This window comes from Barbus barbus, assembly GCF_936440315.1.
Source record: "Barbus barbus genome assembly, chromosome: 2".
In the NCBI taxonomy this organism is placed as follows: Eukaryota; Metazoa; Chordata; class Actinopteri; order Cypriniformes; family Cyprinidae; genus Barbus; species Barbus barbus.
In genome coordinates this window covers 37,183,404-37,196,880 of record NC_136730.1, presented here as the reverse complement: position 1 = coordinate 37,196,880, position 13,477 = coordinate 37,183,404, and the positions used below count along the sequence as shown (strand labels likewise).

At 38.6% G+C, this 13,477-nt stretch overlaps 1 protein-coding gene across 1 annotated transcript in view; it reads right to left on the bottom strand.

The window, feature by feature from the left end:
• The window catches only part of LOC306887108 (ankyrin-2-like), an 84,731-nt gene that overhangs the window by 19,459 nt on the left and 51,795 nt on the right, over positions 1 to 13,477 (bottom strand). Inside the window, exons 34-43 of the mRNA XM_079444620.1 lie at positions 13,349 to 13,474; positions 13,144 to 13,266; positions 12,553 to 12,585; positions 10,424 to 10,445; positions 2,619 to 7,604; positions 1,974 to 2,051; positions 1,346 to 1,477; positions 569 to 715; positions 234 to 414; positions 67 to 142 (exon numbers count right to left, since the gene is read on the bottom strand). Coding sequence (XP_079300746.1) covers positions 67 to 142; positions 234 to 414; positions 569 to 715; positions 1,346 to 1,477; positions 1,974 to 2,051; positions 2,619 to 7,604; positions 10,424 to 10,445; positions 12,553 to 12,585; positions 13,144 to 13,266; positions 13,349 to 13,474 — 5,904 coding nt within the window. The remainder of the gene's footprint in view (positions 1 to 66; positions 143 to 233; positions 415 to 568; positions 716 to 1,345; positions 1,478 to 1,973; positions 2,052 to 2,618; positions 7,605 to 10,423; positions 10,446 to 12,552; positions 12,586 to 13,143; positions 13,267 to 13,348; positions 13,475 to 13,477) is intronic.

Below are 13,477 nucleotides of genomic sequence, written 5' to 3'. Positions count from 1 at the left end.
TGGGCCATACACCTGAGACTGCAGTCTCCAGGGAACAGCTTTGTACAGGGTAAAGAAGGGACTTACTTTTTTGACAGTGCCTGGGAATTGTTGCCTCAGTCCAACCATATCAACAGAACTATGTGCTGAGGCTCCGACCACCCTGACAAATAAAGAATCAAATTTAAATAACTTATTACAGTATATTATTAATACATTTTTAATGGTATAGGTCAGGAATAGAATTAACTTACTCTGAACCCATCTCTTTGTCTGTCAGCAACCTCTCTTTCTGGGTATCATCAAGGAAAGATACATTGCAGGAGAGATCCTCGACAGATGCCACCAGAGGCCCAAGTTCTGATACTTTTTTTGTGACTTCTGTCCGCCGACCTGGCCTCGGGCTGTCCATGTCCTCCTGTAGGGCTGAAAAACCTGCAAGGCCAACATAAGTTTCTGTTGAAATGTTGTAAAATCATTGTAAAAGTGAAGAGATTCATCATCTGCTGGAAAAGTGATAAATAATATAATGTGACTTTCTAAAAAAACAACAACAACCTAATACGTTTCAAGTCATTATCATCCATACCTTCACTATGATCCAATGAAATGGTTTGCTCAATTTCTGCATAGGTGTGTGATGACTGTTCTTGACTGGACTGGATGATTTTTGTTTCGATGAGATGAACAATGTCCATACGATTTATTTTTGTAAGTGTCTTCATCAAAGTGTCCTCTGTTGACAAGTGGAGAGATTATGTTATGCATATTTTTGTCTACTAGAATGCAATGGACAACCAGACAATGTGAGTGATCCTCCATCTTTGGCAGAACCAGCTACCACAATGATATAATATCATAAATTGTTTATATCATAATATCATAAGTCTATATCAGAAAAAAAAAGTAATCAGAGCAGGTATCATATCTGCCACTGTGGTTTGGATCTTGTTTTGATACAGGCTCTGTTGCTTTTCCTTTTTGATTACAGACTCTCTGGAGTTTGATGTTTTGATGATTCCACAGAGGTTGGTTTGCTGTTTAGAACAGTCCATGTTCATCACCAAATAGCTGATTAGTTCAAATTCAATGCTGTTTTGGGCACTGTTTTTAATGTACTTGCTCAAAAATAGAATTTTGAATTTAACCATGATGCATTTTTTTAAAATATAATTGTAGAAAGTTTATTGAATTAAAATAAATTCTGACTTTTAAGCTGAATTAATTACAGAAGGATGCTGCACATTGGTGCTGGGCTGGCTGAGCGGATAACTGATCTCAGATTTAATAATGTTTGCTATCTGGTGAATAGAGCAATACAAATTTAGATATAAACAAAAGGAAAACACATGATCAGTAATCTTACCTGTAGCATTTTTGCCCTCCCTTTCTTTCCATAGTCTTATGAGGGCATGGCTTTGGTCTTGTAGAGAATTTGGATTCTCATTTCTTATCTGATTGATCTGTACCTCACTGAATTCAAGCTCTCGAGCCAATTCTGATTGAACAAAAACACATTGGTAATAAATCATGTATTTAATTCAGATTAACAAAGTATTATGAAACAAAAGTGTCCTTACTGCAAGGCAATATGTGTTGAAATAAGGTTTACAATGATAAAAAAGTAGGAATGACGATTATTACAAACAAATACAACAATAAGTATCCCAACCTCTTCAACAATTCTAATATTTGAACCACAACGTCTTTTCCAGTATTGCTGGGTCACTCTTAAACCGTATGATTAAGTATTGTACTGCATAGGCTACTGACATTTAAAAAAATGTCAGTATGTAGCAGTGGTTCCCAAATGGATTGAAACCAAGGCAGGCACCTGTTTAAAATTTATACGAAAACTTTCTGTCTAACTCTGTATACTTACTGTATTGCTCTGTCAACATTTAAGCTCTCTACTCACAAGTCACTATAACTGAATTCACATAAAGACAGCATTTCTGAAACCTGGTTAATTGATATTTAAAAAAGCTGCTTACCTGGCCAGCTGAAACCAAGGTGATCTGCAATTACAGCCAGACGCCCCTCTTTCCTGTCAGCCTCATCCTGTGGAGCTACTGCAAATTTCAGCAAAGCAGCAAGAGCCACATAAATATAACACTTTTTTTTAAATACAATTTATAATTTAATGTTAAGATAAATAAAGGTCACTGGCTTTCTCATGTAGAAAATACATTAATGAATACTTTTAACTATACTTTTTAAACCAACATTTCTGACTCATTTTAGACTACTTTCAAGCAAAGTGCAAATACTAGGTAAACTATCAATCATGAATAAATACTATGAATAACTCTCCTAGGATTTGCGAACATTGTAAAGAATGTATCAACAGTATCTCTCAACTCATGTTTTAAATTTAACCAATTCTGTCAATGTAATATGTATAGTGAATATACTGGCAAAAATCACTATAAATACACCCCACTGCATTTGGTTTTATATTAATGTTGAAATTTAAGTCAGATAAAAGGAAAAGAGACAGTCACAAACATAGCCCAAACATCAAAGAAGCACCACAAAGAGTTGAAACATTAGTTACAACACAGAGAAGCAGCACTTTCAACACTGAGGTGCTGAGGCAGATGAGAAAGAGATAATGGGCCCCAAGAGATGGGGGATACCTTGACTTCGGACTTTATCAGCAGGGATTCGTTCCATCTGCGTCTCAACAGGGTTGTCCCATCGGGGTCTAATGACCATGGAATCCTCAGGGAAAGGCATTTGCATGTCAATGAAAGGTTCATTCTCTATTACTGAGGCATTAATAGTGCTGCTTTCATCATTAGACAAGGTAGCAGCCTCCTGTTTGTCTTTCTCTGCCTGAGCCAAGCTCTCTACTACCTTAGCTGCTTCTTGACTAATCTCCTCAAAAAATGCAATGGACTGTTTGTTTGTGTCAGTTGGCCGACCCTTTTTTTGTTTTGCTGGTGTGGAAGTTTGAACTGGCTGGCCAGGCTTTCCCCTGACTGGTAATCTTGAAGGAAGTGTCTTAGTTGTGCTGGATAGGTCAGTGCTTGTTGGACGATTCTGGTGCTTTTTGGCTGGTTTCTTGGTGGAATCACTTTCACAGAAGCTCTTGGCTTTGGAAGACTTTGTTAAACTGGAGGATATGGATGGGCTTGTGTCTGTCTCAGATTTTCTCCTTGATTGAGGTTTTATGGGCAACTTTGACTTCTTGTCCTTGGCAAGTCCTACATATTCACACTTGAGGGAGCTGGCCTTAACAGGGATTCGGGATTTTGGTTTCTCTTCCTCTTTGGAGGTGGACATATCTTTTCTAGCCGTAGATGATAGAGATGCTGCAGTGTAACTTTTAGAGACAGGTTTAATTTGGGATTCTGTCTTTTCAGGGGTTTTGGTTTGTTCTATTACTGAGTGCTGATCTTCTGGGGAGGAATCTGAGGACTCTTGGTCTTGTTGGGAATGAACTGATCTAGTAACTGTTGACACTGCTGTCTGGACATTGGCTATAACAGTGTCAGAGGAACCAGGATCACATACTAAATGTCCCTCACTCGTAACTTTGTCTGATTTCACCTCTAACATTGTTTGGTCCTTCTCTAAGGTTTTGGTAGAGGCAGAGTGATCCAATTTGATGGGTGTTTTAGACTTTGAAAAATCGGACTTTGTAGCTGTTGCCAGATTATCCCCAGCAGGAGAATGTACAGATAAATCTGTAGCCTCTTTAAGGATGTCTTCATCCTCCTCTGCTTTTATTTGCAAAGAGAGGTTGCAACCAATCTCATTCTCAGCATCATTGGATGCTCTAACCGGTTCATTACCCTCTTCTTCAGCTATGCCCTCTACAATGGGTTGCTCTATTTGGTAAAATGCAAACCCTTCCTCCTCGTAACTCCTTTTTGTCATGTCTATCGCACCACTTCTTGTCATCTCAAAAAGTTTTCCTTCTTGGAAAAGGAAAGGATTTTGTTCACTTGTTGGTGTACCCTCCTCAGTGGGTGTCCTTGCTGGTGTTGTGTCTGGAGTCGCCCCTTGGGAATGCCGATCTACAGCTAGACCCAAGATCTTTTGCTCTTCCTCTTTAACTCTTGCTGCAAATGCATCATCATCTTCTCGCATTGAATTCCAGGCGTCTGTTTCTGCTTTTGCTGTAACTCCTCTAGATTCAGTCTTAGGAGGTTCCTCCTCAGCATCATCTTCCTCTGTGTCATCATAAATACATATTTCTGGTTTAAATGTTTCTTTTGTTTGCCCAATAATAATTGGAATAGTATCAATATCTATGCTGCCACTACAAATATCAACATAAGATGTCCCTGCATTCCTCATGTAATCCCCTTTAATCTCATCCGTTACATTAGACTCTTCCTGACTATGTGATTTGCAGTCAACATTTTCGTAATTAGCTGCCTCCTTCTGCTGTTCATGACTGTACATTTCTCGATTTCCTTTTGATTTTTTTAAGCTTTGTTCTTTTTGTTCATCAGTTATATTTTTGCTGTTAGAGGCAGTTTTGTTTAGCTGTACTAACTCTGAATCGACATAATCTTTGTCCTTAAATTTCTCACTATGAGATTCTTGAAGGCGTGGTTTTATGGTATGCTTTTCTGAGACAGACTGAGGTCTCCTCATTGCTGATTCAGCTGAAGATGCTGCACTGTGGGCCACGGTTTGTTGAATGTCGTCAGATGTGTGGGGGCTCTTATGAATACCTGCTGGAAAAGGAGAGGGAGGTTGTACTTTAATGATCGGTTCAACAGACCGTGCTATCTCTGAGGCTTGTTTGAGTTCACTAAACCCAACATCATCCACAGAGGATGTTTCATGTTTAGATGTAAGCTCAAACAGTCTGAAGCTGTCATCTCCTGCATCAGATGCTACCAAGGTCTGAGAGGATTCACTATCTTTTCTATTGTCCTTTTTGTCTTTTGCATCTTGCTCCATTTCATCAAATGTTTTTATTTTGGCAGCCATTTTAAACATCTCTTCGTCTGGAGTAATTTTCCTCTGTGTCAGGCCACACTTCAACTCATCATCTTCTACTGTCTCCTCTGGGATTACTGATGGCTTAAAGGGAACAATCAGGACCATGGGGTCTGGGGTTTTGGGATTGACCTCATAACTTACCTCTTCAGAACTTGGTGTGTCAGGTGAGAGAGGACTCTTACCCGAACTTGTCATCAGGGACGTCTGCTCACAACTGTCATCGTCGGCATTACCCTCCTGTTCTTTGAGCATTCTACTACGCAAACTGTCTGGGGGGATTTCAGGGGCTTTGGAGGATGTCAGGGGCCCTGTGGTCACACTGGGTTGTTCTACTGTAGGTGGAAAAGCCAGGTTGGTTTTAATCTCTATGGGGCTGCTTTCTAAAGAGTCACGACACGGGGATTCTTGTGTTGGACTAGGCTCAATAGAGTCTGGGGTTTTATGGGAAGAGTTGTCTTCCATCAAGGGACTACCCTCTAAAGAGTCTTTGTGGCTAATAGTAAAAGAGTCATCAGCTACTGGACTAAGGTTCTCTGAATCTTGGTGTCTAAGATGTAGCACTAAACCACCATGATCCTGTGTAGCTGCCCTTGAGGCCAGGGAGTCAGCAGAGGTTGGTATTGATTGACCATCAAAGGATTCCTCATCGCTCAAAAAACACTCTAGTGTTTCAGATGTTCTTTTTGTCAGTTTTCGAGATTTAGATGGTTTGGATGACACAAAAACAACATCCTTATCAACAGAAGTTTGTTCACCCTCAAAGTTCACCCCCCTATTTCCATGAGGAATAGACATAGACTCACTTTTTGTTGGTTCATCCACTGCTTTGCTCAATGATGGATGATGAACTGTAGCTTCAGATGCCTGTTCATTAGTTATTTTCATCTCAGTGGAAAAGGAAACAGATACTTTACTTGTCTTGACTTTAGGGGTGACTTCTACTGATTTTGAGGTCTTTGCAAGTATAGACTGAGCTGTTTTTTTCGGTGATAATGAGAGGCTCTCAGGGCTTGTTTCTGGAGTCTCAGCCAAGCCCTCATGTTTGTAACTTTCCTCAGAACTCAATGGGGCTTCCACTTCAGCAAGGCTGGCATTGGGCGAGTCGGCCAATGCTTCATGTCTAATGCTGTCAGAGCTGTCATCAAATGCACTGTTCTCTGTACCGTTGTCAGCCAAAAGATCTCTGCGCTGTTCTGACAAATTTTGAGGAATTGTTGTTGTCATGCTTGAGTGAGTAAAAGGACTTGCAGACACTATTCCAGAAACCACAGTCTTTCCACTCTTTTCCTGTGGATATTGATGACTCTTTTGAATTGCTTTTGTATCTTCTTCAATGTCTTCAGATTTTTTTATGTGTGGACTACTTTTGACTTCTTTTTCTTCATGGTGATCTTCAGGCTTTAAAACATCAAAATATACTTCTTCATGTGAGGTTGCTTGGGGAAGACATTGTGACTTTGTGAGGATAGCCTCTGGTTTACTCACTGTTGTGCCTTCTGTTTTGGAAGGACCTTTGTGCTCAAAGAGCCCAGACTTGCTTTTTGAGGGGTCTTGACCAGTTTGAAATGCTCTCATTAGTTCTCTTACAGACATGGTTTCTTCTAGTCTCCCAGGCTCAGAGCCTGTTGACCTAGTAGGAGACTGTTTCTGGGCTGAAGAAGTCTGTTTTTTCAGGCCTGATGCTTTCTGATCTTTGACAACAGAAGATGCTTTGGCTTCTGTTGCTTTATATTGAGGTTTTTGGCCTGTTCGTTTTTTCTGACCTTTTTGTTCTTCCTCTACTTTCTTTTGAAGAGCCATTACTTTCTCTTTAATGGAACCAATTGGTGTCTCCTCAACCACTGGTGAAACAGGAGACTTTTTTTTGTCTCCAGGGACGGGTAGAAAGGCATCCCCTACGGAAGACTTCCCAGTGCTTTTACTAACAATATTTTCTTTTGTGCTAGATGACTGGGTTTCATCTGTGTGTCCTTGAGGTCCTTTCCTTCTGATTGGCTTTTTTACATCTGTTGTATGGGCCTTAGTGTCTTTTGCCACAGTAGGGACTATTTTCCGACCACCTCTGCGCAGAACAACCTCAGTGAACCTTTGCTGTGATGGAGACTCTTGGGATGCAGGCCTAGATGTTTCAGGCACATCCAATAAGTATTCCTTAATTTCACCACTGGGAACAGTCTCTATGCCAGCCCTGTCCCTAGCACCCTTTGGTCTCTGTGATCCTCTGTTGATTCGAACTTCCTTTAGAAGTGATTCTTCAGATTCAAAGGCAGCCATCATTTTTGCCTCTTCGATTTCACTTTCTGTTAGTAGAACCCAACCCTCATCCTTCCAATATAAACGGCTGTCTGTTTTTGCAGACTCTTCCTTGTCACATGTTCCACTTCTCAGAATTTCACTAACTTTTTCCAAATCCTCTTTGACTTTTTCCATTATCTCAAAAGGCTCTGCTGACACCTCCTCCACCCCCTTATCTAAATAATCCCCTTGCATGGGACCCGCTTTCTCTGAGGAATCAGTGGTCAGAATAGCAGTCATTTTGATAAGGTCTTGTTTCATCTCTGACACTTCAGAGAGTAAATCTGGACTTGCAAGGGCAGGGGAGTCTCGGATCAATTGTGTTTTCAGGAATGATGTTTCAGTTGTTTCAGTGTCTTCATCATCTTCCATTTGGATGACATTTAAGGAGCAAATTAACCAAAATTTAAATTAAAGGGACAGAGATTGGAAAAGGATATAAGGGACACATTCAAGCTTCAAGGACCAGAAGGCATCAAGATGACAAAAATGCTAAGTGGATTGTGGGATAATGAGTGGTGGAGAGTCTACTGGACTCATGGGAGAATAACAACTGCAAAGCAAATACTAACCAAATCTTAAAGACAACAGAAGAATAAGCAGGAAACTCGCTTATTCACATTTGGTTCAACAACACACTCACACACAAACAAAAAGACAAACTAATGCAATAATTAGAAAGGGAGACAAAAATAAGCCAACCCAAACACTGGGACATACTGAAAAACAGTGACACAAAGTAAACATTGCTCATGTATAATTTATGTCTACAGAAGAAAGAAAGCGAGAGAAAGAGAAAGAGAGAATTCAGAGAATTCAAGAGAGAACTTTATAAAAACTGAACTCAGTAAAACTTTTTTTTTTAAGAAAGCCAGTGATATGTAACTAAAACGGAATAACAGTAAAAAAATAAATGTGTTTTTAGAATGTGGAAATAAATGCACTTGAAAAAACAACATAAGCACAATGTTATTTATTATAACTTATTTTTTTTTTTAAATATTAGTAGTGGCAATGATGACTAGTGTTAAACAAAGAGCAGTTCTGAAAAATCATTCTCACACACACACACAAAGACATCATTCAAAATACTCTATGTAAGCTGTTATTTCCTTAGTAAACTAACATGTTATTGTGTAGTAAGTTCCATGTAGTAATATATTTGGATTCTATTTTTTACTTACACCTAAACATTAACCTAATGTATGTACTATAGGTCACATTACATAGTGTGGTGATTTGATACTCTCTAAAGCAATAGTAAGCAAATTATACAATGTTATTATTCAACTGATAAAGCCACACATCTAATAAATAAATAAATACAAACAAACTGGCCAATGACTAGTTTAAATACAGGTTATATCATGTGCCCACTTCAGTGTTTTGTACATTCCTACAACATATAAACAAAGGGAAGAGTCTTGATAGGCTGGCTTATTAGAAAAAAAAAGGCACTAAAAAGCTTCTAATGAGGGTGACTCATACAGATTTAGATGAAATAATTTGCTTTGCAGATTGTTATTGTGTAATGAAGGGAATAGAGCTCTAAAACAGTTGAAAACATAAACATCACCACAGTATGAATGAAATTCACATTGTGCATAAAAAGTGATTATTCAATAACCTCTCCCTCTATCATGATTCATAAACCAATCAGAATAATACTAATATGAAAAAGAAAGCTACACTCACTAATATCACCTAAAATAAGAAAATGGGGAACCACAGCTCTGCACATTTTTATTTCCCTTATTCAACATACTAGATTCAGATAATGAGCTTGTTAGAAGATAGCCAAACTGAACTGTGTGAGATAAGAGAGACATACAAAACATGTAGAGCAATGGGTCCCCACAACCAGGATTTAAAAGAATAGTTCACCAAAAATAATCCACATAACTCCAGTCCATCAATAAATGTCTTGTGAAGTTATCTGCATGTTTGTAATAAAGCCCTAATTAAGACATTTTTGACTTTTAACTTTTTTAACCACCTCTATCCATAATATTGCTTTCTCTAGTGAAAAAGATGTTGACTCGTCTAAATCAGGAAAGAAATACCCAAAGATCAAGCACAGTTTACAAGCAAAAACAGTCCAAAACAATTCTAAACAAATATGCCATTTGATTTTGATGTGAGAGGACAACAGTGGATGGGCTTTTTCACTGGAGAAAGTGTTATTATAGATTATGGACTCGTATTTTGACCATGGTTTAAAGTTAAAATGCCTTAATAAAGGATGGATTTGTTTCTTACAGGCATGCAGCTTTTTACTTCACAAGACCTTAAATGATGGACTACAGTTGATGCAAGTCATGTAATGCTAAATTTCTCTAAATCTGTTCCGATGAAGAAACAAACTCATTTATGTCTTGGATGACATGGCACGAGGGTGAAAACATTTTTAGGAAATGTTCATTTTTGGGTGAACTATGCATATAAATCCACTGGTCTAAAGAGAGTGAAAGTTTGAGTAGTCATTATAAAATAGGTGCGTTTGTGTCTCATTTATACATATATAAATTAACATAGCACAATGCAATTAATTAACACCTAAAGATAGATGTTTGATAGAATGTTTAAAAGTACACTACGTAACTTTTGGTGCTCTAGTGGTTAATAAACAAAATAATTGCATCTTGTGAAAGAACATTGTAGCCAGAGCTACTTAGTCCCAATATAAACATTATAGGTGTACCTTAGTGAGTCAGACAAGGACAAAAACATGTTTTGGTACATGTATTCATGATGTACTCACTCAGTTTGTAAATTCTGAACAAAAAAGTTACATAGTGCACCTTTAAAGTCTTGTATAATTTTACTGTTAAAAATAGCTTTTTCAATAGCAAAAGGAACCCATTATACTGTATATATTTTATATCTGAGACTTATGAACAAAATTTAATAGTAATTTTTGTTGTTAAGTAGAAAGGAATGTGAAAGATTGTGTGAGAATCATGCGAGAATCATTACCCTGAAGCATACATTAACATTAATTTAACTGAGAAAAGTGCTATACAACAAGCAATAGTTAACTCACTCAGACACAAATAATTGTTTTACGGAATGTTAATATCATGCTTTGTAAGTTATTTTACAGTGGTGACATTCTCAGTTAGTAAGTTAAGTGGAAAGGTGTCTGGTGCAAAACAACATATTTTAATTAAACTAGACATCTTACATTTCTCAAGTGTTCGGCTTGTCTGCAAAGAAAAACAGGTGAAGAAAATTCAGTTGTATACATGCTATGCATTAACAGACATACATTTTTTAGCTTAAAACTGCCAATTTACTTTCTGATTTCATGCTATTTGACCCCACATAAGCTGTCTGGATGCTTACATTACATCTATCACAGCTGGTATGGCAAACAATATACAGTTGGGCAAAAAAGTATTTAGTCAGCCACTAATTGTGCAAGTTCTCCCACTTAAAAAGATGAGAGGCCTGTAATTTTCATCATAGGTACACTTCAACTATGAGAGACAGAATGGGGGGAAAGAATCCAGGAAATCACATTGTAGGATTTTTAATGAATTAATTGGTAAATTCCTCTGTAAAATAAGTATTTGGTCACCTACAAACAAGCAAGATTTCTGGCTCTCACAGACCTGTAACTTCTTCTTTAAGAGGCTCCTCTGTCCTCCACTCGTTACCTGTATTAATGGCACCTGTTTGAACTCGTTATCAGTATAAAAGACACCTGTCCACAACCTCAAACAGTCACACTCCAAACTCCACTATGGCCAAGACCAAAGAGTTGGCGAAGGACACCAGAAACAAAATTGTAGACCTGCACCAGGCTGGGAAGACTGAATCTGCAATAGGCGAGCAGCTTGGTGTGAAGAAATCAACTGTTGGAGCAATTATTAGAAAATGGAAGACATACAAGGCCACTGATCTCACCCCGTGGGGTCAAAATGATCACAAGAACGGTGAGCAAAAATCCCAGAACCACACGGGGAGACCTAGTGGATGACCTGCAGAGAGCTGGGACCAAAGTAACAAAGGCTACCATCAGTAACACACTACGCCGCCAGGGACTCAAACCCTGCAGTGCCAGACGTGTCCCCCTGCTTAAGCCAGTACATGTCCGGGCCCGTCTGAAGTTTGCTAGAGAGCATTTGGATGATCCAGAAAAGGATTGGGAGAATGTCATATGGTCAGATAAAACCAAAATAGAAATTTTTGGTAAAAACTCAACTCGTCGTGTTTGGAGGAGAAAGAATGCTGAGTTGCATCCAAAGAACACCATACCTACTGTGAAGCATGGGGTGGAAACATCATGCTTTGGGGCTGTTTTTCTGCAAAGGGACCAGGACCACTGATCTGTGTAAAGGAAAGAATGAATGGGGCCATGTATCGTGAGATTTTGAGTGAAAACCTCCTTTCATCAGCAAGGGCATTGAAGATGAAACGTGGCTGGGTCTTTCAGCATGACAATGATCCCAAACACACCGCCCGGGCAACGAAGGAGTGGCTTCGTAAGAAGCATTTCAAGGTCCTGGAGTGGCCTAGCCAGTCTCCAGATCTCAACCCCATAGAAAATCTTTGGAGGGAGTTGAAAGTCCGTATTGCCCATCGACAGCCCCAAAACATCACTGCTCTAGAGGAGATCTGCATGGAGGAATGGGCCAAAATACCAGCAATAGTGTGTGAAAACCTTGAGAAGACTTACAGAAAACATTTGACCTCTGTCATTGCCAACAAAGGGTATATAACAAAGTATTGAGATGAACTTTTGTTATTGACCAAATACTTATTTTCCACCATAATTTGCAAATAAATTATTTAAAAATCAGACAATGTGATTTCCTGGATTCCCCCCCCCCCCCCCCCCCCCCCCCCCATTCTGTCTCTCATAGTTGAAGTGTACCTATGATGAAAATTACAGGCCTCTCTCATCTTTTTAAGTGGGAGAACTTGCACAATTGGTGGCTGACTAAATACTTTTTTGCCCAACTGTATAGTTATGAGAAAATGTGTAAACCCTTTATAATGATCTGTATTTTATGCATTAAGCCATTGCCACTAAAACAATCAAAGAAATAAAAAAAAAAATTAAAAATAAGGAGCCATTCATGAGATTCTAAGAGTTTCAAAACATTTTCTCAGTATTAATGTTCACACAACAGCTCATCTGTGTGCACTAACACAATACTACTAGTACATTTAGTCATTTGGCAGACGCTTTTAGTACTATTACTAATAATAATTAAAGCCAGCGAGACTGCAGATTGGAGTTTTGAACTGACATAATGGAGGAAAGGAAAGGACATTTTGTTCATTAAAGTGCAAAATTGCAGTTACCTCCTCATCAGGTTCTTGTTCTGAATCTGATTCCTTTGAGGAGCAAAAAGCAGCAAAAGAGGAAGAGAGCACCAGAAGATAGAAAGGACAGAGGTACAAGAAAGACAGAAGGGGACAGAGAGAGCAGGCAAAGCAGTTATCATAGCAACAGAACATGTCTGAGGCCAGCCAGTGAGGTGTGACAGGGGTTAAGTGCAACCGAAATGCAGAAAAGCATTTATCAGTTTTAACCCCAATACACTGCAATATTAAATAAGGTAATAAAATAAAGAAATACAAGGAAAAGATGGCCCTAATGATGAGGCCTTCCAAACAACCACAGCAATGAGTTGTGTAATAGACTAATTAAATTTTGTGCTTCAACTATGTCTGAACTATGTCTAAGTTTCTCTCATGTTAAAGTCGATATAAAGCTATGTAGATATTGTGACCTGAAACAATCAAATAATGGCAGCAAAATGAACATAATGCATGCAAACCTGCCATAAAAGCTGACAAAGCAAACAATCAAAAGAAATGGAAATGAAATTTCACTGGGCAATGCATTGTGCAGCTCTGTAATGTCAGTAATAGCATAGGGCATGAACTTACCTTTGAGTAGGCTGACAGGGTGATGTTTAAATTGCATATTGCACTATGAGTCAAAGTCCTATAAGATCTTGGCTCTTTTGTGAAGGACAAACGTCCACAAGGCTCTTGAGTGTTGTCTCGTATCTACAAGTGATTCACCAAGTGTGCAGTTAAGCCATTGTATGAATCCAATTCTAATTCTTCAGATATATCATAGTTAACTTACTTTGATAAAAAGAGCCAGTCGATTCTCTTTAAAGGCATAGAAGCTGAAGACATGATGCTGGCCACTTTTTGTTAGAGGAACCAGGTTTCCAAAACAGTCTACATAGATTGGTTTACCTTCTAATACCTA